Raw genomic sequence first — 25,677 nt, 5'->3', positions numbered from 1 at the left:
GCAAAACGCCGTCGTGAACTCCTGGCTAGTATGGAAATACTTTGGATATAGAAAAAAATAATGTGGTGTTGACCTGGAGGATATCAAATTTGCACAAAATGTGGATGCAAATGAAGAAACACAGACCATGTTCGGGCACACATCCCTCTGTGCAAATAAAGGTATGTTTATAACTTAGGCCGATTGATTTCTGTGACGCAGAGGGAATCCCGGAATCCAGTCATGAACATTAACTTTACATTATAATGTAGATTTGGCGTAATACACGCAAACTGGTGGATGAACGAAAAACTCGAATGTAGAGCTGTAGGCCTTAGAAATAAATCAAATCGCGACATGGTCTGTGAACATTAAAGCACAAAACAATTGCTATATGAATATATGATCTGCTTGTTCTCTCTCTGTGAATGCTCTGCTCCGTCTACTACATATGGACTCTATTATTCTTAAACATTTTTACGAATTAATGATAAAAATAAGTTGTTAATCTAATTCATAATAATTTATTGAATTTAGTTTATTAGACATGTTTTATTGAAATTTTGATAAACAAAATAAACAAATGGTTTTAAGTTTGTTATAATAAAGCATTTGTTCAACCAAATAAAAAAAGACCAATCTTCTTCATTCATTTAACATAATTTTAACAAGTGATAATAACCATCATTTACTCTTTTCACCTCTGATCATGGTTTCCACAACATTTTTAAGCAGCACAACTGTTTTCAACACAGAAATGTATTCACATAAAAAAAAGGCTTTTCAAAAGACTTTTCATTTGTAATGCAGGGTTTTTCCTACATTGAAAATTTTTTGGCGGCCGCCAAAACAAATTTTTGTCCCGCCAAAGCCTTATTTGATGAATTATTGTGATTTATAAATTGATGTAGATTATTAATGCACGTGACAGAGCGCACGTTAACTGAGTGACAGAGCACGAGCAGAGAGCATGTGCCAAACTCTCTGTCTTCAAAACGATCACCGTTTGAGCTCTCACTCACACATATCAATCAAAGTCAACCAAACTGACACAATGGTAAAAGGTCGGAAGACTGACATGTTCCGTGTGGCGCGTTCGTACAATATTTTCCCTGAATTAGCCTACTGCTGGATGTGAATTGTGCTCAAAAAACACACTTCTTTTGACAGCCGTTTTGCACACGCAGCTGACATAAACCATATTTTCAAATAAACAGAAAAATATCCTTATGTAATGTTTTCTGTGTTGACAAATCTTTGGCTTTGTTTTAACCGCCTGGGTTCACATATAACACGTCCGCTTTTGTCCGATTCGCAAACTAATGACTCATTTGAACAGATTAATTTGAATGAACTGATCTGCCCAACACTGAACTCACAAATCAGTGTGTAATCATTTACTCACAACACCTCTGAAATGAGAATGCAAGAGTGCTTAACCCATTAAACAAGAGGGGTTAGTAAGAATAAGTCTTAATAATCCACAGTATTTTTATGTATTTATTTTGAGCATTTATATTGACGTGTAGTAAATTACCAAAACAACGCAAGTTTTTGATAGCCAATAGTTTTATTAAATTGTATATGGTAGAGAATTAGACTTTTTGTTATTACATTTTTAATACTACTTTTTAATAATTTTTGCCAAAATAATTCATCGGTAAACCATGTAAACTCTGTAAAAACAAGGAACTAAAGAAACAAACATCAAGACATCATACATAATGAGATATCAAAATTAGATGAGTTCAGCATCTAATTCAGCAAAATGAAAAAAATTGCATTTATTTAACATTTATTGTCAGTATTGGGCTCACAGATCACACGGGTAGGTACTTTTACTGTTGGTGTGTGTGTGCGCATGTGTGCGCGTATATGCATGTGTGTGGATGACCATGTCTGGTCAGCCACCACCGAAGACCATTTCTGAACCAGGAAAAACCCTTTAATGGTATTTCACAATATTACTGTTTTAACTGTATTTTTGATTAAATAAATGCAGCTTTGGTGAGCAGAAGATAAACATTTAAAAAGCTGTCAGTTAGCACTGCATTATTCATATATAAATATATAATATATAAAATGAAGCGCTCTGATTGGCCGAAAGCTTTACACACTGTGGCTCAGCGGCAGAATCAACGTCATTGCACTGAAACCGGCAAAATTCGAAATGCAACAAAATGCGTACCTAGAGAGCGGCAAATCATACAAGCGTACTTAAGGGTCAAAATGCGTGCTGACTGCTGAGTAAGGAAAATGTGTACATGTTGGCAGGTCTGCTTTCAAGAGTAGAATGTGTTCATTTATCAGGCTTACCAAAGGCATGCTGAGCTCTGTATACACAGGACCATAATGGAAAACGATTTGAAAGCCGCCAGATGAAGTTTGTTGGTGTCTGGTTCGTTACTGAACGAGGCTAGAAACAAACAGAAAACATTAACAGGTGAATATATTTGAATTGCATAATAAAATTATAAAAAGTATAAGTAGAAACAACTTACATAGTATGCCAAACAATCTGAACACTCTCAGATATCTATTGGCATGCATGAACCTCAGCTCCGAGTAAGCCATTTTTAATGTTTCAAAGGGTAAAACAGACAAGAGATCCAATAAAAACCAAGTCATGAGGTATTTCTTCCGGGCTTTTTTAGGGTCCGTTATAACCACTCCATGGGTTTCAAATCCAATGTAAAAGCGTGAAATGATGTTACAGACGAAGATCAAATCAAGAGAGTATCTCGTGATGATGAGTCCTGTGATGGTAGAGTTGAAAAACAGCTGAAAAAATAATTTAAACAAATTAGTACATATACATTAGTTTAGAACTAGTTAACAAAGAATAATTCTCTGAATCTCTGTGTCACCAAGCCAATGAGATAAAAAGCCCTATCATACATCTGGCACAATGCGGCAGCAGGCGTGACACAAGTTTTTAGCTAGTTTCAGCCCAACGAAGTTATAATTTTCACAGACAGAGCCAAGTTGTTTAAATAGCAAATGCGCTCGCGCACATCTGTTCGCTCATGGGTGTCTGGTCTGAAAACCAGGGGCCGGATTCACAAAACATTATTAAGATTAAAATTATTCTTAACTGCCAATTTCTTCTTATTTTCTAACTTAAGAAAAAATATAAGAAAATTTTGTATTCCCAAAAACTTTTCTTAAAAATGTTCATATCTTTTTTCTTATGATTGTTCTAAAAATAAAATTTAAGAAGTATTCATATTTATGAAAAGAATGTTCTTAAAAAATTATTGTAAATAACTTCTTAAAGTTAGAACAACCTCCAATCCATCTTTAGGTTGTATTTCTAATTTAAAAATACAACTTTTATTGTATCACAAACAGTAGTTTTAAGACTTTTTCAGGTGAGAATGTACTTGTGTAAAGATTAAATTTGTGGTTTATTTATGAAGAGAGTGCCTATTTGACAATTTTATCTGGCGTTTTCGGAGTTGTGAGAGCCAGGTGGTCAGCGGGTGTGCTCGTTGACCGGCCGAGAGCAGCCTTTCCTCTGCCAGTTCTTCTGACGTCTGTCGCGGCCTCGGATGACTCTGAGATCTGATTCGTCTTGTGTAGATCTAACAGCTGATCCTTGCTACCCGAGAAGCGTTCTTGATAAACGTCTAGGCTCTTATAAAATACAGATTTCACCGACATGGCACATTAAAAACACAACATTTAGTGATTTACTCCCATCAAGCCAGTCCCGAGGAAAATAGGCTGCACAATTATTATGATATCTACGGTAATCTGCAGGAAGCGCAAAAAGACAGGCTTTGAGATGTTTTTCATTCAGCAAGTCTTCACTTTCAGTAATAGCTCTCAATAAAATAACACCAAATAACTAGGGATGCACGATATTATCGGCACAACATCGGTATCGGCCGATAAACGCTTAAAATATAAAAATCGGCATCGGCAGATATGAAAACATTATGCCGATATGCCTTGCCGATATGATAATGTGTTGATATGCGCCTGCAATAACTCACGTGTGCAAGGAGTGCTACAGCAATAAGACCATGTCAGCGCTGCGGCCATTTTTCAAGTGAAAACAAGAAAATACATTGCATGTACAGTACGGATGGGTACCGAAAACCGGTATTAAACGGGCCCCGGGGGTGAATTTTGAAAGACCGTTGTATCGATAAGCTCGGACGTTATCGGTTCTGCTGTCGGTACTTTTGAAAATGCACGTGACGTGAGAGAGAGAGAGAGAGAGAGAGAGAGAGAGAGAGAGAGAGAGAGAGAGAGAGAGAGAGAGAGAGAGAGAGATGGTAAATTGTGGGACGCGTTTAATAATAAAAAGAGCGATTAAAAGCACAAAAATGTGCGCAAGAGATTGTTCCCAAGTCGGCGCGTGCTCTGAAACAGCCGCAACGAGACGAGCAAATTACACTTTCGGTTTCACACTCGCGTCTAAATGATCAAATGTACTCAAACATCTATGTCAAAATGACCGGCTTGGAGAGTCTCTTAAACACAACACAGTTTGTGTCTAAAATGGACGTAGTTATTATGGATATAGTCGGGAGAAAGTGTAGTGCATCTGCCTATTATCAGTCGCATAGAGCTGCACATCTGTCTTAAAGAGGCAGCGGTGTAAATAAACATGCTGACGGATTACTGCGAATTAAACAACCAAATGCAAAGAGAAAATAACTCACAGCTCTTGAATGAATAACCAGCTTTAATAAGCATTATTATTTTAAGGTATTTAACGCTTGTTATTTTACATTTGATTACTAGAATTCTTCCTGAAATGAAAGCACTGTGTAGGCCTATATAATGTGTATCTTTGTTAATTGTGTGTGTGTGTGTGTGTGTGTGTGTGTGTGTGTGTGTGTGTGTGTGTGTGTGTGTGTGTGTGTGTGTGTGTGTGTGTGTGTATATATATATATATATTAGGGCTGCAGCTATCGATTCTTTTTGTAATCGATTAATCTACCATTTAATCGATCGATTAATCGATTAATCGGATAATAATTACTTTTTCTTTATTAAAGAGCAATAAGAGACAATAAGACGGGTATCTTAAAATTAACATCTAATTTGTCTTCTTTTTAGAAAAATTAAGTTTTATTGCTGAAATTGCATACATTAATAACTGTGAAACTAAACAATTTTAATGCATACAATTGCCATATTATATTAAATAAAAATCTATTTCAAATTACTTTAAAAAGGTAAACATAGTTCAATCTAAAACTAAACCTACAACCAATAAATCTAAATAGTAGTAATATAAATAACAGTAATGCCAATATAAATAATATAAATATTCTATAAATTCTATATAATATAAATATTCTAATATTCTATAAATATTCTATAAATAATATAAATAACTAAACATTGTATTTATGTTGTGCAACTTAACTTTCATGTATCAGCTTCAGCTCAGGCATGACATAAGCATTTACTGTCTTATTTACTCCTTTACTGGAGCAAAACATATTGGACAGGTTAACTTGGAGCAAGAGATGTGCGGCTCAGCTCTATCGTCACCGAATCAGCTGTTAGAAGCAAACCATCCACCCGCACCCGGTAGTCACAACTTCAAATCCTCCGTGTTAAGCGCGATGCTATCGTCACATATTAGCTACACTGAAGTAGGTTGCTAAACAAAACAAAAAAAAATTATTTTGGCAAAATTACATTTACATAAACCAGGGTCGACAACCTATACATCACACGGAGGAATAACCGCTAGAACGCGATCAAACGCGAGATATGTTTAATTCAGTTAAAGTACATCACACATGCTGATCTTTTGAGCTAATCATTCATCATTGTAACACAGCTTGCTTTAAGTTAGTAGCTATAAATAAACATATATCGGCATCGGCCAAAAGGAGCTGAAAAATATCGGCATATCGGATATTGGCAAAAATCCAATATCGTGCATCCCTACAAATAACACCATTTATTTTCTTCTTAAGTAAAAAATGAAGATGTCCTTAAGAAAATATCTGAGAACTTCTTAAGAATTTTTCAAGAATTGCACTGAGGAATATTTTTACGAACTTCTTAGAATTTTCGTAACTTTTTTCGTAAAGGTCCCGTTCTTCGCGATTCCATCTTTCAAACTTTAGTTAGTGTGTAATGTTGCTGTTAGAGCATAAATAATGCCGGTAAAATTATAAAGCTCAAAGTTCAATGCCAAGCGAGATATTTTATTTAACAGAAGTTCCCTTTCAAAGCCTACAGCGAGCGGCCGGTTTGGACTACACCGCTGCACTTCCTGCTGTAATGACGTCACTAGAACCGTTTGTTGACGAACCCTCCGCCCACAAGAACACGCAAAACAGGGGGCGTGGTCTCGTTGCTCTCCCACGTGGAGAAGAGCGCGCATTCAGCGCTTGCATCTCCCCGTTATGGTAAGAGGCGGGACCTTTACGGGCAAAGTGCGCTAAGCTGCTGTCCAATCACAACACGGGAAGCGCTGGCCCAATCAGAACTCTTTACGCGTTTCTGAAGGAGGGACTTCATAGAACAAGGAAATCATCAGGCCGTTTTTAGGACAGAGGAGACAGCGCTGTACAGATAAGTCAATTGTGTGAAAAAATTCTGTTTTTTTACACGCGAAACGTGAACTCGTGTTATATTGCACACTGTAAACATAATCAAAGCTTCGAAAACATGCGAAGAACGGGACCTTTAAGAACATTTTCGTGAATCCGGCTCCAGATGTGTTCAGGAGCATTGTTGGCGCAGTGCTATTTTGAGGAACTTAAAACAACTGCGCCATTGACTAACAAACTCCTGCTCTAAAGTCAATAGCGCAGTATTTTTGTGTTAAAGGTAGGGCTGTGTTGAAAAAATCAATTCACCAATTCTGAATCGATTTTCATATTAATTTCTAAAGATCGATCCGTAACTCAGAGGATCGATTTAATAATAGGCCTACTTTGAATTTTAATTTGCCGCGTCATTGAATTCACGCATGCGCGCGAGGTGGAAGGACATTAACACAACGAACATGGCAGCTTTGAAAACTCCAGAAACGCCGCAGAGAGAGAATACTGGCTGATGTTTTCAATTGTTTTCAATGAGAGTGCCGCGTTTTTAGAATGCCTGGAGCGCACCGAGGCGCTGAGCGAGTATTTAACGCTCACACGCTGAGCGCTCAGCTTTTTTACTGGTCGCCGAGAGTTAAAGAATGTCCAACTTTGAGTAAAACGCAGCGCTCATCACTGTCACTTTTCACCCAGCCGTCCAATCACAGTGGAGGAGGGGCGGGACAAATACAACAGACCAACTGCCACATTCTGCGTGTCATCATCAGATGACAATAAGCAATAATAACGGAACAAAATGATTTAAAACAAATGCCAGAGCAAATACTTTACATTGATCTGCAATTTTATATAGAATCAATACAGGAACAAACTACCCGTGAAATTATAAAAACCTCAGCGGATTTTCCGTATCATAACAACAAGCAAGTCTCAACTGAGGAGAAAAAACGCTGCCTGCCAAAACGCTCTCCAGCGCTCACAGCGAGGAGTTTTCAGCTGAGCGCCTAGCGTTTTCAGCTGGCTAAAAACGCTTTAGTGGACACACAGCCTAATGTTATACCGCCGCCACCGTGCTGAAGAACACAGCCGTTCTCACTGCAGCGCGCTCTTACGCCCGTTTCAAGTACTGTTTTCTCAAGTAAAGCAACAAAACGACACCTTACCTCGCATTTAGGTAAAAAAATGTGCAATAATGGAGAGCACTCGTACTTTCTTGGAGGTGAAAAGCAAAGTTCTTTCTTTTTGACCTGCAGGATTTCTTTTAAAAGGTTGTAAAAACGAAAGAAAAGACAAGAGTCGGCTGTTTTTGAATAGACTATTGTAAGTTTCTAATTTAAAATTAGGGATGCACGATAATATCGGCACAACATCGGTATCGGTCGATAAAAGCTTAAAATAACCATCATCGGCATCGGCCGATATGAATATTTCTGCCGATGAGCCAAACCGATAGGGGGGCGTGTTTCATGTGCGCGCGCGACGACCATGAACGTAGCTTGAGCGCCAAAAACTTAAACTTACAACATGTCAGCTGTGTGGAGGCATTTCGAGATCTGTCAAACAGATAACAAAGTTGCTATCTGCAATCTTTGTAAAGCACAAGTGATGCGAGGAGGCGTAAAACAACAGTCTTTCAACACTACAAATATGATTACACATCTTAAGAGCCGTCATCCTGAGCAGCACCAAGACTTTTTAAAAAGTAAGACGGAAAAAATGCCGGCAAAACCCCATCAGCAGCCTCTACTTCAGTCCTTTGACAAAGCTAGAAAATACAGCAGCGACCACCCAAAGGTAAAAGATCTTAACGACAAAATAATTGAATTTATTGCTCTTGATAACCAGCCGTTTAGCGTGGTGGAAGATGTTGGCTTCAGGAGGCTAATGATGCACCTAGAGCCGCGGTATGCTATGCCTAGCCGGCGCTATTTTTCTGACATGGCCTTACCTGAACTCCAGAGTGTTGTCGCCAGTCAAATTGAAAAGCTCCTTGCCGGCGCGTGTCACATTAGCTTCACCACGGACATTGGACATCAAGCGTGAGTCCTGTAAGCATGTTGAGCCTCACTGCCCAGTGGATAGATGAAGATTTCACCCTTAAAAAAGCTGTCCTACACTCACAGGAATTCTCCGGTACTCACACAGCAGCTGCAATTGCGTTCGCATTTGAAAGTATGTTTGGGAAATGGAAAATAGAAAGAGAACGAGTGCATGTCGTGCTACGTGACAATGCCCGTAACATGGCTAAAGCTATGATGGAGTTTGGTGTGACAAGTCTACCATGCATGGCACACTCACTGCAACTGGCGGTGAATGACGGTGTCCTGTCTCAGCGCAGCGTGGCGTATGTTGTGGCCGTGGGAAGGAGAATAATTGGACATTTCAAATACTCCCAGCTGGCATACAGTCGACTGGCGGATGTACAGAAAGATCTCGGAATGTCGGTAAAACGACTTCAACAAGATATCGCTACCAGATGGAATTCGACGTTTTATATGATGCGAAGCTTGGTCGAGCAGAAAAGGGCACTAGGTGCTTATGCCTCTGATTTCGAGCTTCCTGCAACTTTGACGGCAAATCAGTGGGGAATTATAGAAAATATGATCACACTTCTCGCCCCCTTTGAGCAGCTGACCAGAGATATAAGTTCTGCAGAGGCTTCTGCTGCTGATGTAATCCCCGCGGTTGTGGCACTGACACGACTGCTTGGCCGGCCGAGTGACACGGACAGAGGAGTGCAGACTACCAAAACTACCCTGCTGGAAGCCGTCAATCATCGCTTCAACGGTGTGCATTGTGAGGCACTTTATTCTGTTGCAACCATGCTTGATGCACGCTACAAAGACCGGTACTTTGACGAGGAAAAAAAGAGGAGTGCTCGCGACCTGTTGCTCAAAGTTTTGGATGACATGAGCGGCAGTGCAGATGCCAGCACAGAGGATCCCCCAGAGAAGAGGACCCGAACAGGATCACTGCTGGATATGTATGACGAAATTCTGGAGGAGAATATTATGTTTGAGGAGCAAGACAAGACCGCGTCAGCGTCACAGGTAAGCGTAAAACAAGCACAAATGTAGGTTATTATTTAAAAAAAAAATCACTTTTGAACCGAAAGCATCCTAATTAATGATGCGACTTTCGCTATTATTATTCTGCAATGTCATAACATAGATAATCGCCTATTTATTATCATAATTCGCTATGTTTACGGTAGTAATTCTAAACGTGCAACTAAAAAAATCATTTGATTTCTGGAAAAAAAACGTTAGAGCTCTGTTAATGCCTAAAGCATAAAGTAAAAAAATATATATATATATCCGTAAGTAATATTTTGGTATTCTGTTACTTCATAGGTCATCTCATACCTGGCCGAACCCACAATTCCCAGGAACCACAGTCCATTGGAGTACTGGAAGTGCAACCAGGCCCGTTTCCCTGCCCTCGCTCTTGCTGCACGCAAGTACCTGTGTGCACCTTGCACAAGTGTTGACAGTGAACGGCTTTTTAGCGTTGCCTCTGATGTGATGGATGAAAAGAGAAATCGAATGGACGGTAAAAAGGCAGAGATGCTCATTTTTCTTAAAGGGTTACTTCAGCGATTAGCATATGGCTTTGTATCAGTAGAAACCCTGGAGTATATTCAAATTATTGTGCTTTTCCCCCTCATATCCCCCTGAGACGAGAGATTTATGCATTTTATTTCTGGAAAAATTCCTCCTATGATGCAAAATGACGATTTTTGCATCATAGGAGGAATGTTTGCCCAGAGGCTAAAGACTACAGCCAGCAGAGGGAGCCATTTCCGCATGTTTTGAATCCGGCATTGGGGGATGGGAGATTACACTCAGCTGGCAGGGAGAGCTCAGCTTGCAGACAGGATCATTTAAACGGAGCTATGGTGAGCAATGTAAGTCTTTTAACTTCTCAAATTCATTTCTATAAAAGTTAAGCTTGCAAAGGCATGAACTGAAACGCGCCAGACTGAACTTGCGTTGTGAATGTATGCCGCGAGTGTAGTCGCGATTACCTCAGCTCTCATCACTCCTGCAGTTAGTGCTCAGTGCTGTGATACTCGCGCGGTGACTCACTCCTTATATTGAACAGACACGTTCAGTTTTTAATTGTAGTGTCTCTAACTCAGTCACAGTAATGAAGTTGTTGGCGTTGGGAATGGCCTCACAGGGCAGCGAAGCATTCTGGGAATTGTAGTCTTTCATCCCCATGGGACAAAAATACATTTTCTGTCTTTTCTCAGTCTAGAAGACACCAAATTCAAAAATAATTTCACATTTCTACTGCATTGATGGCCCAGTTTAAATACAGATTCATCTTCCCAGCGCTGAAGTACCCCTTTAAGAAAAACCTACCTCTGGTATTAAAAAAATAGCTTAACAGAAGCCTACCGGTCAGCCGAAGTTGTCACCCTAGTTAGTTGGACTGAAAAGTTTTGCACCACTCAAGTTCAAGTAAAGGATAAGATGTCCTTGTATTTTTATTTTATTTTTTTGTGGCTCACAAGATAATATGTGGAGCTTGGTTTTAAGTTTGATTATACTTTAAAGTGGGTCCTCAGGACTGAAGTGGAGGTCTGGACTACAGCTGCTTTCTTTGTGCACTTGAAGTGTTTTCTGTAAGTTTCAGTCCAATGTCATGTTAACCACTATGTTGGGGAGCATTTGATAGACCTGTTCCAGTAGGAAAAGATGTAAAAAAAAATTGAAAATGTATTTGTATTTATTTTAATTTTAAGGACTGAAGTTTCAAAGTCTAAACTTAAAAATAAAATGTTGCACTGGCATATCATTTATTCTCCAAGTGAAATAATTGACCTGTTTTTCAGGTGTGAATGTCTGTCTACATTTGTAAAATAATACATTTATGGTAGAATCAGTACAGAAGAGATACATGGATTTCTCTTCAGTAAAATTAAAGTTTTAATATATCAGGCGAAAAATTTGTATATATATCGGTATCGGTATCGGCATCGGCCAAAATTATTTTGAAAATATCGGCATATCGAATATCGGCCAAAATCCAATATCGTGCATCCCTATTTAAAATGTTTGTGATTTAAGGCTATAAACTATGTTTAAATGTTTTGCCACTTATGTGAGCTAAATCTAAAGTATATAAACATGAATAAATGAATTTAATAAAATGTTGTTTAAATGTAGGCTAAGTAACCTTACTTCTATTAAAGAGTAAACAAAGAGAATTGGAATTCTGACGAGGCATGTTAAGTAAAAACTTTTGGATTTTAAATAAAAAATAATGAATAAATGCTGTGTTTGTGGTATGCAACAGCGGATCAATTGCGGACTGCAAACGCAGCATATGTGAAAGCACTACAGGGTGTGGGGCTCCTACAACGCACACGCAACGCAACACGCACCGCACACGCACTGCAGACGGAGTATGTGTGAAACGGGCGTTACTGCCAAGAAAGTTGTAATGGCTGCGTTGTCATGACGGCGCTACAGCACAGCTCCACAGTGCGCGTTCGCTGACTAGAGCAGCCTGGAAGGGGGATTGTTCTTTACAACCATCAATACTTCAATAATTTGCAGTTGAATGTCTATAATAATAGTATCAATATGTTGCATAACTACAGTCCTGTAATTCAGGTAACAGCTGGAAAAAAATACTTTCTTCAAAAACACTTATCTAAATCTCGAAGATCGGATCAGATCGGATCGAATTAAATAATGATAATCGATTCAAGATCTTGAGAATCGGAATCGAATCGATTCTTGTAATTTGAATCGAAACCCAGCCCTAGTTAAAGGTGTGTTAGTAATATGAGCCTATAGGCAATGCACAATGCGCATACACTGTTCAGCAGCGCACACACATGCCAAATATTAAAAATAAAAGGATTACAATGTAAAAGTATTATTGTGTACATAAAGATAAAAATTCTTGCGTTATAATAGATAGTCATTGCATGAATCTGAATTACCTATCTGCCGTAATGACAAATGAAATTGGCTAAATATTTTACTAATCGTGGCAATACTCACATGGGACAGTTACCGCAGGTCTGAGATCGTCACCGCCATCACCCCCCTATTAGGCCTATATGCGAGAGTACCTGTCTAATGTCTTGTAGCCTATTAAGCCCCGTTTCCACCAAAATTACCCGGAACAATTTGTACCAGGAACTTTTTTACAGGAACTTTTCTCCCCCCCAGACCTGCAGCTGTCTGCGTTTTGACCGCGATCTAAAGTTCCGAGAAGATTAGGCAAATTAGTCCGGTGATGTAGGACTGCACGCGACTGAGACGTTATCTAAACCGATCTGGTGTTTACATGTGATGACTTTCAATCACAATCATTTTGTCACATGCAGTTTGTCTGCCGCATCAAAAATGTCAACGCTGTTTTCTCCAGCAGCTGGAATGTGTTAACTGAGGCCATAGCAACTCTTAATGGCATTATATAAGCTATTTATTTGTTGTAAAGTGTAATAATCATCTCAGAAAAAAAAAAAATCTTCTGTCAGGCGCAGTTAAAGTAAAAACTGCCTGGGGCAATATATACGCTGTGTCATTACTCCAACATTATCACCATAACTTACGAAATAAAAAGTTTACCACTCAGAAAAATGAGCTTTCCTCTCTTGTCAACATGAGCGCGGCGCAGCGCGTGCTGTCTCGTCATGTAAGGACGCACACTTAAAAGTAATCAGTCAGGTCGTTTACATGGTGAAAAAAAATTAATAACGAGTATGGAAGAGATTCAAGCTGTGCTGCTTTTGCTGGTTATGTATAGGTTTACTAAGAGGTAATTAACAACGACAGAAAAGAGCACTAATATGCATATTCAGCAGCATATTCAGAAAGCTTGTAAAGCTAGATTTAAAATGACAATGTATATTATTATCAGCTATTACGGACATTGAACGTGAGATGGCTTAGACGAACGCGCGCCATCAGACAGAGAGCAAGACTGATATTTACTGAACGTAGACCGAACATCGCAAAAGACTTTTAAAAATGCCTGTTGAAATAAAAAGGCTGCGTGAGCTAAGCCAATCAGCATGTTCAGCTCCCAAGTCCCGCCCTCGAAAGTTCCTGAACTTTGAAAAAGTACTACCCCACGAGCAGGGCCGTTTGGAGGGGGAAATATTTCCCCGGAACTTCATTTAGACCCTGGTTCCTGCGGTCTAAACACACCGAGTACCACCCAAAGTTACTGGTAGGGATGAGTCACGATTTTCGAATATTCGATTAGTTGATTTAACTATAGAATATCGAATAGGCTGTGCGATTCTCATCTAAAAAAAAATCCAGGTTTGCTGCGCTGATGCGGTGGTGACGTGTTAATGTAACCAGCGGGTGGCGCGCGCTGTCAAAACCGCACGTAAAGGCTGTCAATCAATTCTCACACAACAAAAAAAGAACACATCATCATGCACACTACGTAGAGTCACGATGTCGAATAAGAGTTCTGTGTGGAGTTCTTATAATAAAATTAATGAAAAAGAAGTGCAGTGCAAACTCTGCCATGCGATGCTTGCTTATCATAGGTCAACCACTACAAGGCACAGTCATCTGAGAGCAAAATACCCAGCGGGTCCATCCACAGGTCAGCAGCAATCAGTGGCTAGTTTTATGATCCGATCAACCAAGTCGGATGCTAGACGGGCAGAGCAAACAACGGCCCTCATCACGAAGATGATCGCTAAAGATATGTTTCCGATCAGCTTTGTAGAAGCAGAGGGTTTTAGAAGTCTGATGGAGTTTGTAGAACCCGAGTTTACTGTCCCGTCTAGACCATTGGTCTCTCTCCCTCTCTTTCTTCATATATGTAGCCTTTAAACCGTTTTAAATTAATAGCGAATAAAAGCGATAACGTTCCAGTGGACGTTAGTGCACTGGAACGTCCAGTGGACGTATCTATCATTGATTTTTTTTTTTTTTTTTTTTTTTTTTTTTTACGAAACATGCAAACGTATCACCATTTATACAACAACTAGAAAGTCGACAAAGCAATTTCGGTCAGAATTACTGTAGCCTAATCCGTAACCAGCATTGAGAAAAATGTAAAATGCTTATTCCTCGCTTGATTTTTTATATAGGTTGCACGTGAGGTTATTTTAGCCGAACCAGACTCAGCTTTCTACAGCCTGGTTGCACGTGAGGGGAAAAGTTGTATAGCCTACTTTTAAGCACTTTTTATTTTAATATAGGCTATCTCTTTACATAAATATTATTGTCTACTTTAAAAAACTGATCTCGTTATTTTTCCAATCCAACTAATGATGCATCTGCGCTTTCTATACTGCGCATGAGGGAAAAAGGTTCCTTCCACTTGAGAATAGTTGTGCACTTTTAAACACTTTTTATTTTACTATATCTCTTTACATTAATATTTTTTTATCCTTAAACTGTAATTTCGTTATTTTACTTACCCAACTAATTAGCCTATTCAGTGCTTTCTAGGTTGCACGTGAGAGAAAAAGCTTCCTTCCATTAAGAGTAGTGTACTTTTAAGCACTTTTTAATTTAATATATTTCTTTACATAAATATTATTTTCTATTAAAAAATATATATAATTTCGTTATTTTTCTAACCCAATTAATGACTCCGCGCTTTCTATAGGCTATCGTTGCACGTGAGGGAAAAAAGCTTCCTATATATAAACTAAAGAGTTTATGCACTTTATGTCGCTTTACACAATTTTTTTAAGAACGGGCGCGTGGCATCAGGATGATTGTGTGATGTTGGTCAGCCTTCACGGCACAACCCTACTGTAGCCTACACGATGAACTTGAGTGCACATTAAATGAAAGGCATTTAGGAGATTATGCACACATTTTCCCCCGGCCTTTATTTGTTTGTGCTGACCACGCCACTATCAGAGACCCGGCGTTTAATTGACCAAAGGCTTTTATTTAAAGGGGGGGTGAAATGCTGTTTCATGCATACTGATCTTTTTACACTGTTAAAGACTTGGAATCCCATACTAAACATGGACAAAGTTTCAAAAGTTAAGGTGGACGTTTGATGGGAGTATTTCTTTGTCAAAAATACTACTTCCGGTTGATCATAAGTTTCGGCAAGTTTTTTGCGATCATGCGTCCCCTTTGACGTTAATGGGGGCGGAATTTCCTTGTATGGGCCTTACGGACAATTCTACCGGAAGAGCGTGAGAGAGAGAGAGAGAGGGAGAGAGCGAAAGTAACAGGCTATGCCCATCAAAGCGCTGGCACGTAGGCTGCGCTGCACAGGTGATGTGCACAATTAACAATGACATCAAAAAGTGCGTTTTTGGTTGCCAGACCAAGACAGTCCTGCACAGATTCCCCCAAAACCCCGCGTTAAGGCAACAGTGAATGGAATTTGCTTTTCCGGATCAGCAACTGAGTTGCGCGAATGTTTATATCTGTTCGCTGCATTTCGGTGCCGACTGTTTCATAAACAAGGCCCAGCTTGACGCCGGATTTTCCAATCGCCTAATGCTGAAGGATGGAGCAGTCCCAACGTTAGAACCGCGGGCGGTGAGTTAGACTGCTTCAAATGTCTGTGTCTATGCTCATCAAGTAGCCCAAACATGATCACATATAGTTACTATATATATTACTATATATAGAAATTGATCAATGGAGCATGCGATGTGTAGTGCGTGTACATTTCTTTAGCTGGCCACTATATGTGTAGCTTTATGTTTGTGTTTTGTAAAAGCACTCCAAACAACAATACACAAAGAGTGGGGAAATATGTTGAACTAAATAAGCGCGCTTCTTCATTCAAATGTGCTACTATTCCGTGTTGTCTACACAAACCACGCGTAAACACACACACACACACGTGCACAACTGCACTTCCCACATGTACACCTTCAAAGACAAAAATACGACGATATAATTCAAGTATAAATATGTAAATAACACAAGTCGCTAAGCATATTATATAGTTAGTGTATATCGTACCACATAGAGACGTCCTGCTCTAGTCGTTTTTGCTGCTGCTCCTGTTCAACTGCAGCCTCTGGGTCTGATTCCGGATCATAGATGTATGGCTGTATCTGATTAAAAGCCATATTTTTAGTTTGAATAAAGTTTTTCACGCTGTTAGGGATGACACAGCTTTACGACGCACTCAACACGGCGGCGCACACGTCACTATTTAGCTCCGCTCACACGATACGCCCCCACCCGGTCGGCTTTTTTCGGAAAGACTCTGAACAGCGCATCTTTCTTATATAATTATTAAAAAAATAAAGACTTTTCGGAGATATGCAGGATGCAATGCTTCTCTATAGGTACTCAAGATTGACATGACACTGACTAAAAAAACTGAGTGTTTCACCCCCCCTTTAAGGATATACCTATGCCAGTTTGCGTGCATGCGGGGGAGGGGTGCGATTTTCGAATAATATTCGAATAATTCCCAGCGATCATCGAATATTATTTTTGCTTGAAATGCACATCCCTAGTTCCTGGTTCCTGGGTAAAGCTCCTGTGGTGGAAACACGGCTTACCTTACATTTAATTTTACTAAAGCATAAAATACAGACGCATAAACAGGACCTCAGTTTTTAATTACACGTGTTTAATACAATTCTGTCGCATGGCTGCGCAGCCGACAATAGCGCGTAGACAGAGGTGGAAAGAGTAACAAAATATTCTACTCAAGTAAAAGTACTGTTACTTCAATGAAATTTTACTTCAGTACAAGTAAAATTACCGGTCTAAAAATTTACTCAAGTAAAAGTAAAAAGTAGCTCATTTAAAATGTACTCGTAGTAAAAGTTACTGAGTTACTTTTACAGTGGGGTCTCTCCCCTGTAGGGTTGTGATAGAATGAGATTTTCACGATATGACAACTATCTAAGACAACATCATCACGATATTAAACAATTATTTAATAAATAAACTGTAGTTGTTATTAAATTATGGTTATTATCACCAGTTATTACACGGCTCTGTGAAATACTTGATTCTGATTGGTAAATCGCCAATTCCAGCGGTATGTTATTCCCAGATAACAATCACCAAAGTGAATAACACACCACTCTGAGTTATCTATTTTAGCACTTGTAGCTAACTCTGGCTTGTTTACAGCAATTAACCTGTTGTTGATCAATGAGCATTGTCCCTATGAAATAAAGACAAATCAATCAATCTTGACCGGTACTACTCACATGCTTAAAGGAGCGCTGGGAAGATGTATTTGTATTTAAACTGGGTTATTAATGTAGTAGAAATGTGAAATTAATTTTTAATTTAGTGCTTTCTAGACTGAGAAAAGACAGAAAACGTATTTTTGTCTCATGGGGATGATAGACAACAATTCCCAGAATGCTTCGCTGCCCTGTGAGGCCACTCCCAAAGCCATCGCTACTAGATTACTGAATCACTGATCACTTTCCCTCCGCGGCCGCGTTCATTTTCATAAAATTAGTTCAGTTAGAGAACAGACACTACAATTAAAAACTGAACGTGTCTGTTCAATATGTGATTTAGCCGCTGAGGGATTCTCACTCACAGCCCAAAACGCTGCAGGAGTCACAATGACAGTCATGGATGAGCTCGTGAGGAGAGCTGAGGTAAACGCGTCCGCGGCATAGATTCACAGCGCATGTTCCGTCTGCTACGTTTTCAGTTCATGCCTTTGAACGCCGCACCACTTTCCATGAATGCTTGAGGCTGCAGCTGCAAGCGGAGTGCTGTGCGATCTCCATCCCCCACGCGCGAGTTGAAAACATGCGGAAATGGCTCCCTCTGCTGGCTGTAGTTTTTAGCCTCTGGCCAACAATTCGTCCGATGGCGCAAATTGACGATATTTGCGTCATGGGAGGAATTTTTCCTGAAATAAAATGCATAAATCTCTCGTTTTAGGGGGATATGAGGGGGGGAAGCACAATCATTTGAATATACTCCAGGGTTTCTACTGATACAAAGCCATATGCTAATCGCTGAGGTAACCCTTTAACGCTGTCATTGACCCTCTGGCGCCATCTCGTGGCTGTAATACACTTAACCGTCATGAGTTACAACGGAGGACTTCAAGGGTTTACTTTATAAAGTTTTAAATATGGATATTATTCTTACACAAATGCATCGGAGCCGTGTGGAGCACGTTATTTGACGGACAGATGCACTTTTATGGACTTCAAAAACAGCCACAACTAACGTTAGCCAGGACTAGGGATGAAACGATTACCGGTTTCACGATAAACAATGATAAAATATACTGACGGTTAGTATTATCGTTTAAAATTGTATTATCGTTAAAACCATCTGTGATTATCACGATTTTGAAAACTCGCAGTAAATCCTGTCCAGTCTGGTGCCGGCGCGCGCAGCACATGATGCAACGCTGTTTCTGAATGAGAAGAAATGGCAGAAGGCAGTGACAGTGCCGGGAGATTTTCCAGCCTTCTAAAAGGACCAAATCTGAGGTGTGGCCATATTTTGGCTTTTACTAAAGTCCTGAGGGAAAATGAATCAAAAAGGCTCTGGTCACCCTGTCTGCAGCAGAACATGCTAGAAGAAAGTCGCTGTAATGGGGAAAACACTTCAAATCTGCAAAGGTTTGCAAACGCAAGGCAAGTGGACTTTGACCTCAATTCTAAACCTACATCTGGGAAATAATAACTTGAAGAATTGAGTCAAAGACGAACGAACACGTTCAGACACGACTAGGGTGACATTTAACGAATAATAATCAGGGCTTTAACACCTGCCGTTTGTTTGGTGTATTTCGGCTGTGGCGTGTAACAGTCACTCACACTAGTCACTTTTGCTCTGTTGCTAGTCACCTAACGTTACTTATTAAAGGCTTCTCAAAAGCCATCTGTTATAATCGTGTTGCGCATTATAACATATCACATGTGTTTCTATTGAGTTTATGAATGCAATGTCTAATAATCAGATGCGTTCAGATTAGCCGGAGTTTTGTTCAGAGCACACTCTGGTATACACGTTTGTATAAAACGGACTGTACCATGTTCATCTAGGTGTCGGGTATATTGCACACCTTTTGGATTTTTGATATTTAATTAAAAAAACTGTCAAATCACATGAAATTGTGGATGATTTACTTTACTGGGATACTGTTTGGGCTCATACACAAAATATGCTAGATTTAAATGCATCATAGCTGATATAGGACACTGATGAGAATATTGCTTGAGAACATATGAGATAATATTATAGATTATATTTATTTACACCAAATTATTATATGCATGTGGTGCTTTTGACTAGGGATGGGCATTTTCCCAAAATATTGTATTCGAATATTTGGGTTTATAAAAATCGAATATTCGAATATTCGTTAATTTAAATTAGGTATTTTGAGAAAATAAGAGAGACGTTTTTTTTATCAACATGTCACCATTTCTGAACAAGCTAATGATTAGGCAATGTACACAACACGCTTACATTATATATGGTTTTAAAACATTAAACAGTATGTGTAAAAAAAAAAAATGCCTAAAGAACAAAAGCATTATAAGTTCAAGCAGCGCGAGCGGAAAAAAACCCCACTAAGAAATCAGAGCGCCATGTTATATTGTGCAGAACGTACACACACACACACACACACACACACACACACACACACACACACGAGTCGGTATAAGTTATGGTTGTCGTTGTCCTGTTTGTATTGTTTCTCATTTTCATGTTGAGAGAAACGATAATATTGGATGATGATATTATCGGGTGAGAAAACGTGCCAATGACAGACGTTGCGAAGACAAAGATAACGGTTAAGTGAAGTTTAAGTGAAGCACTTTAATTGTGTTTTCTGTTCTTAAACCCTCGACGAAACTTAAAGGAAGCAGTTGTCTCGAGAACATTGTTGCTAATGGTATCATAATATATCTCTCCCTCACTCGGGGTGCAGATGTGCTTACCCGCACTCGAGAACGCAGTGATGCTTTTTCCCCCTTCGGCTGGTGTTTGGATGTCATGTGATTCTCGTTGTTCTGGAGTAGATATTATGATAACCCAGTTTCATTAACTGATTTTATCAAAAGTAACCCCATTTTGTAAGATCATTTTCAATTGTCATCTAAGTAATTCCAAACACATCGCGAGGCAGACGACGACATTGGGATCAAATACACTCAACTTATTTACCCGCTCCACAGCGCCACGCAGTGGATTTAGTTATAACTGCGAGATTTAGAGGGATTTCTCTTAGATCCACTGCATTTACAGCCAGCAAATCAACGCAGTAAAATTCGAATAGTATTTTTAGCTTTCGAATGTTAATTACAGATAGAATATTCGACTATTCGAATATTCGTGCACACCCCTACTTTTGACCACGGCCATTAAAAGAAAGGAAATCCTACAGAATACATTCTTGCTTTTAAAAAGTGCATAGAGCTGCTTGATTTATTTTGTTGTTTGTTGATTTTCAAATATAAAATTGATTGACATGTTTTTAGTGTGTGCATCTGTTCTTTTTGAACACTTTATCTCATTTGAACAAAACCGTGATAATATTGATAACCGTGATAATTTGGGTCACTATAACCGTGATGTGAAATTTCCATACCGTTTTATCCCTAGCCTGGACTTTTTAAATATAACTCTGATTGTATTCGTCTGAAAGAAGAATGTCATATACAGCTACAATGACTTGAGGGTGAGTAAATCATAGGCTTAGTTTCATTTTTGGGAGAACTACCCCTTTCAGCTTAGCCTATGTTAGAAACAAATCTTCAGCAATAGTGCCAGGCAGGGTACACAAATATTGATCTTCACAATATTAGCCTCTTGTCTTTCTTTACGTCTTTGTTATGGTTTTGTATAGTTCCTTCATTGTCTTTCTTTTTGTTGATGAATTGTTTTGTGGATACTGTCTGTCTCTCTCTGTTGTGTGTTGCAGATAGGTGTTTCCTGTTAATCATTTGAAGACTGTGATTGGTCCTGTCCAAAACCTGATCCGGATATGGCATGCCATGCCATTTTTGTGTGCTGTTGTGTGCGTCGTGCCTTTTTGGCCTTTGTTTAAGATTAGAGAGCCTCTCACCAGAGAGTTTGGTAGTATTTTTTGTGAAACTTTGTTAAGAGTTTGTTTATTTGTGAGCCTTGGTTTGATTCTTTAGTTTCTTTACATATTATAGTCTGTTTGAGTTTGACTGGGTACTATATCTTGATTTTTGTCCATTACTTTATATTTATTCGTTGTAAATGTTGTTTTGTCTTATTAAGGGATGTAGGGGGTTGGACACCAATTCATTTACACTTTCTTTTGACCTTTGCTTATGTTAAAGGGAGGTAGGGAAGTTACATGTGTTTTTTTGTTTTTATTTTTGTTGGAGGTAAATTAGTTCCTAAACAAGTTTGTTTTGTTTGTTATTTTGGCCTTGTCTGCCCCTGGAGCCAAACCCTTATTGTTTTCTTCGTAAAATAAATGTTACATAATTTTGAATTCTCTCTGGTGTGGCCTCAACCTTTTTTTTCTGTTGCGACTGACCCCTAGAGGTCGTAACAGTCTTACTCTGCATTTAAAATATTTTATGTTGAACAAGAAAACAGCATAGGCTTCAAAAGTAAAGTCTAACTGCATAAATTCTATTCTAACTGAATTTAAGAATTGTATATGTTTGTTTGTATCTTTCAAGTGAGTTTTTTCTCTCTATAGTCCCCTTTATCTTGCTCACAGGGGTTGTGAGGCAGTATTCTTAGGGTGTACTCACACTAGCCAGTTTGAACCGTGCCCGAGTGCGTTTGACTACCAAAGCGCGGTTCGTTTGACTAGTGTGAGTGCTCCGAACCGTGCCCGGGCTCGGCTCGATTAGCCGGCCCTGGCCCGCTTGGAAGAGGTGGGCCAGAGCACGGATCAGTTGGACTCGGGCGCGGTTCACATGCAGTGTGAGCGCTAACCGTGCTGGAGTCCGTAATCAAAGCTGCAAAGTCCTTGCTGCACTTCAGCTGGTACCTTGCAAACCTCATAATACGAGCAGCACGATTACGTGAACATTTTCGCGCCACTAAGGCGACACATCTGTTTAACAACAGGCTGTGAGAGGGCTGTGGACCACCGTGGACCAAACGACACAAAATTATTCACAAAGAAAACAGAGCGATGGACTCCATTGTGTTCAGAGAGCGCCGCTCTTCCTGTTTATCCCGAAACCGTCGCACCATAATGACGTAAGCGTGCTCCGACACGAATGCTGAAACCCGAAACCGTCGCACCATAATGACGTAAGCGTGCTCCGACACGAATGCTGAAACCCGAAACCGTCGCACCATAATGATGTAAGCGTGCTCCGGCACGAATGCTGAAACCCTATGTAAGTGCAGGCCAGCGGGGGAGTGGGAAGGGGGGACAATCGTACTCGGGCCCGGTTCATGGCAACCGTGCCTAGTGTGAGTACACCCTTAAAGGGTCATGAAACCCCCCTGCTGCAGCGGTGTTTTTTCACCTTCGATTTGAAAAGGCTTCTTAAAAGGGGAGTGGTCGACTGTGAAAAGGTGGGATGGTGTTGTGTGGAAAGAGGGAATGGTTTGCATAAACAGGGGAGTGTCATTAGGTGCATTAAGATTAGCGATACCAACAGCAGCAGTTACAGCGGTTCTGAGACATGTTCTTGGTTCACGTTGGCATTGTTTACAACAGTGAGATTAGATGAGGGATGAGTACAGCGAATGAGAGAGCTATGAGTGGCGTGCAGCAGAGATCGCAAATCATTCAGCTCTTCAAACCAGCATAACTCAGTGAGAAATGAAAATAAATGTAATTCTGCATGACGAAATATTTTGCAAACATGATAAAACTATATTTGTCCAAATATGCACGCTGTTTGGCAAGATGAACAACGCGCCGATGTGATAAGAGAACGTGGACCATCCAACATGCGATGCGACCTACAGTCTATGGATGTGACAGAGATGTGTAATTCTAGATCGGGGTAAAAGCAAAGGGGTTTGAGGCTTCATAGTCTCGACCGCGCATCTGAAGCACAGAGCGGCGCGCACTGGATTGCCGTGACCGCGCTGTCACTCGGCAGCTAAATCTATATTTGTCCAAATATGCAGCACGCTGTTTCACTAATAAAATGGAGAGGACATGGCTTTTGATTCTTGTTGATATTTCATCAAAAATATTGTTCATTAGCCTATAGATCGGTTATTTTGCACTCCTGACATAAATGAGATGGTCAACGCTTGCAGATTTGGCGTGCGATTCCTCAAGTTAATTTTACTTTACCGAGCCTTAAAGGCTTCCAGAGACGGCATCGGTTACAGCCCGCTCGGCACCCTTTACGTTACTTCATATCAGCACAATGCCTAGCTTTCCTCCTTGACTTTTCCGCACGCTACTTCCAAAACCTCCCCACCATGTCTCTACAATAAAGATGGAAGACAAGCCTGACAGAAGTGACTGTCTCATGTAGTGTTGTAGTACTCGAGATCGGTCTTGGTCTCGAGACCACTTTTTAAAGGTCTTGGTCTCGTCTCGGTATCGACCGCATTTTTACTCGGTCTCGTCTTGGTCTTGGGCGAAGATGACTCGGGATTTTGTCTCAAGACCGGTCAAGACCACAGCTGAAGGCATATAAAGAGCAGAGAACTCCACCCTGCGCGCACTCCCTCTGTCTTCAAAATAATTACATAAGCTCTTTTTGAAGTACCGCTCGCTGTGAATTGCGCTCAAAAAACGTTTGACCACCTAAACAGCTGACATAAATCATACATTAAATAAACAGGAAACAATTTCTATCCAGTTATGAAGTGTTTTCTGTGTGACAAACCTTCCGCGATGTTCTGACAGCCGTGATTCACACACAACGGGTCTGCTAATGTCCGATTCACGACCAAATGACTCATTTGAACCGAATCATTTTAACGACGGTAATAAGAACTGATCTGTTCAACAATGAACTGAACAAATCAGTTTAATCATTTACTCAGAACACCTCAGAAATGAGAACACAAGTGCGCTTACCCAATTTAGCGAGAGTGGAGAGTAAGGCCATCCTTAAAAATATTCTTGTTTGCCGTAACCCGACCGACTCTGTCAATTTAGGGCCGACTCAATTTTTTATTTTTTTTCCCTTTTAGTCCGACCGACTTGCCGGTTGTAAATTGGCTTTAAGACCGACCAATTCCTTTTTTTTACTTTTCAAACAACTAATACAACAGTAATAAAATAATATGAATTATATTTTAGTAAGTATTATAAATGTATAAATTGCCTGGGCCTACATACAAACGAAGGCTACGTTCTTTCGTTTATAGAAAAACCCGTGACGTCATCTATGTTTACACTATGGTTAACGGATGTCACACTATGGCCTGCACGTGCGTTCGTTTCGGTTCGGCTCATACTCTCATTCACTGAAACGTTAGACTGTTAAAGTCCTGTCGGGTATTTCGCCGCATTGTGTGACAGGAGTCAAGACCATGGACACGTTACACACACCAGGCAAGTGCACTGCAGAGGGGAGGGCTTTGAGCCCCTTCCCTTTTTGAAAATGAATCAAAAGTGCCCCTCTCAACATTTATCATTACTATATTGTGGCGAATAAAACAGATTTTGAATTATAATTAATATAACAACGTGTACAAAACAGTAACAAATGGCGGAAAAGCCGTTTATCTTGTCTCTGTCAGTCTGAAATGTCGTTGTCATAACGCGTTGCTATGGGTAGCGTGTGTTCTGCTCGACCGCAGCGCGTGGTGGGAGCGGCGGCACTGGTTGTAACTTGAAAAATAATGCTTTATGCATGGTTCTGTCGATGGATACACGTGCACTACAACAGCAATAATAAAAGAAAACGTGGGCAAAACGGTCTATCTTTGTAAACTGTGTTCAATGCATGCGAGTGCTGCGGTATGACCAGTCATTTTCGCCATCATCACTCAGTATATTCGCCAGAAGACGCGAATGAGAACCCTCTGCAGTAAGAGAAGATCTGTCTCTGTGCGCAGCGCGCGCACGTCTCACAGCGCGCAAATATTGAGTTCTTTCAAGTCTTGCGTTTGAACGGATAAACTCACACAAAAAGTATGTCAACATGTCGATCTTGATGAGTATCCATCAGACAGTCTGTAAGTTATATGGCTTAAGAGAACTTTATACAGTTGAGAAAGACGAGCATATCTCTGTATTAGGTCTTAAAGGGGCAGTTGCCTTTACTGCTGTCTGTCAAACAAAAGATAAGGACTCACTCACTGCTCTTGATTGAATAGCT

General features: G+C 39.9%; 1 protein-coding gene across 2 annotated transcripts in view; it reads right to left on the bottom strand.

Annotated features, from left to right (window-relative positions):
- Positions 1-25,677, bottom strand: part of cngk (cyclic nucleotide-gated potassium channel) — a 126,927-nt gene that overhangs the window by 95,126 nt on the left and 6,124 nt on the right. The window contains exons 3-4 of one of the 2 annotated variants that reach the window (XM_067424724.1): positions 2,481-2,760; positions 2,296-2,395 (exon numbers count right to left, since the gene is read on the bottom strand). In XM_067424724.1, coding sequence (XP_067280825.1) covers positions 2,296-2,395; positions 2,481-2,760 — 380 coding nt within the window. Of the gene's footprint in view, positions 1-2,295; positions 2,396-2,480; positions 2,761-25,677 lie in introns of those variants that run through there. The other variant, XM_067424725.1, reaches the window with a different exon arrangement.

The sequence above is a fragment of the Pseudorasbora parva genome, chromosome 18, assembly GCF_024679245.1.
Source record: "Pseudorasbora parva isolate DD20220531a chromosome 18, ASM2467924v1, whole genome shotgun sequence".
NCBI classification, from domain to species: domain Eukaryota; kingdom Metazoa; phylum Chordata; class Actinopteri; order Cypriniformes; family Gobionidae; genus Pseudorasbora; species Pseudorasbora parva.
The sequence above is the reverse complement of the archived record's forward strand: the minus strand, read 5'-3'. Positions and strand labels throughout refer to the sequence as shown.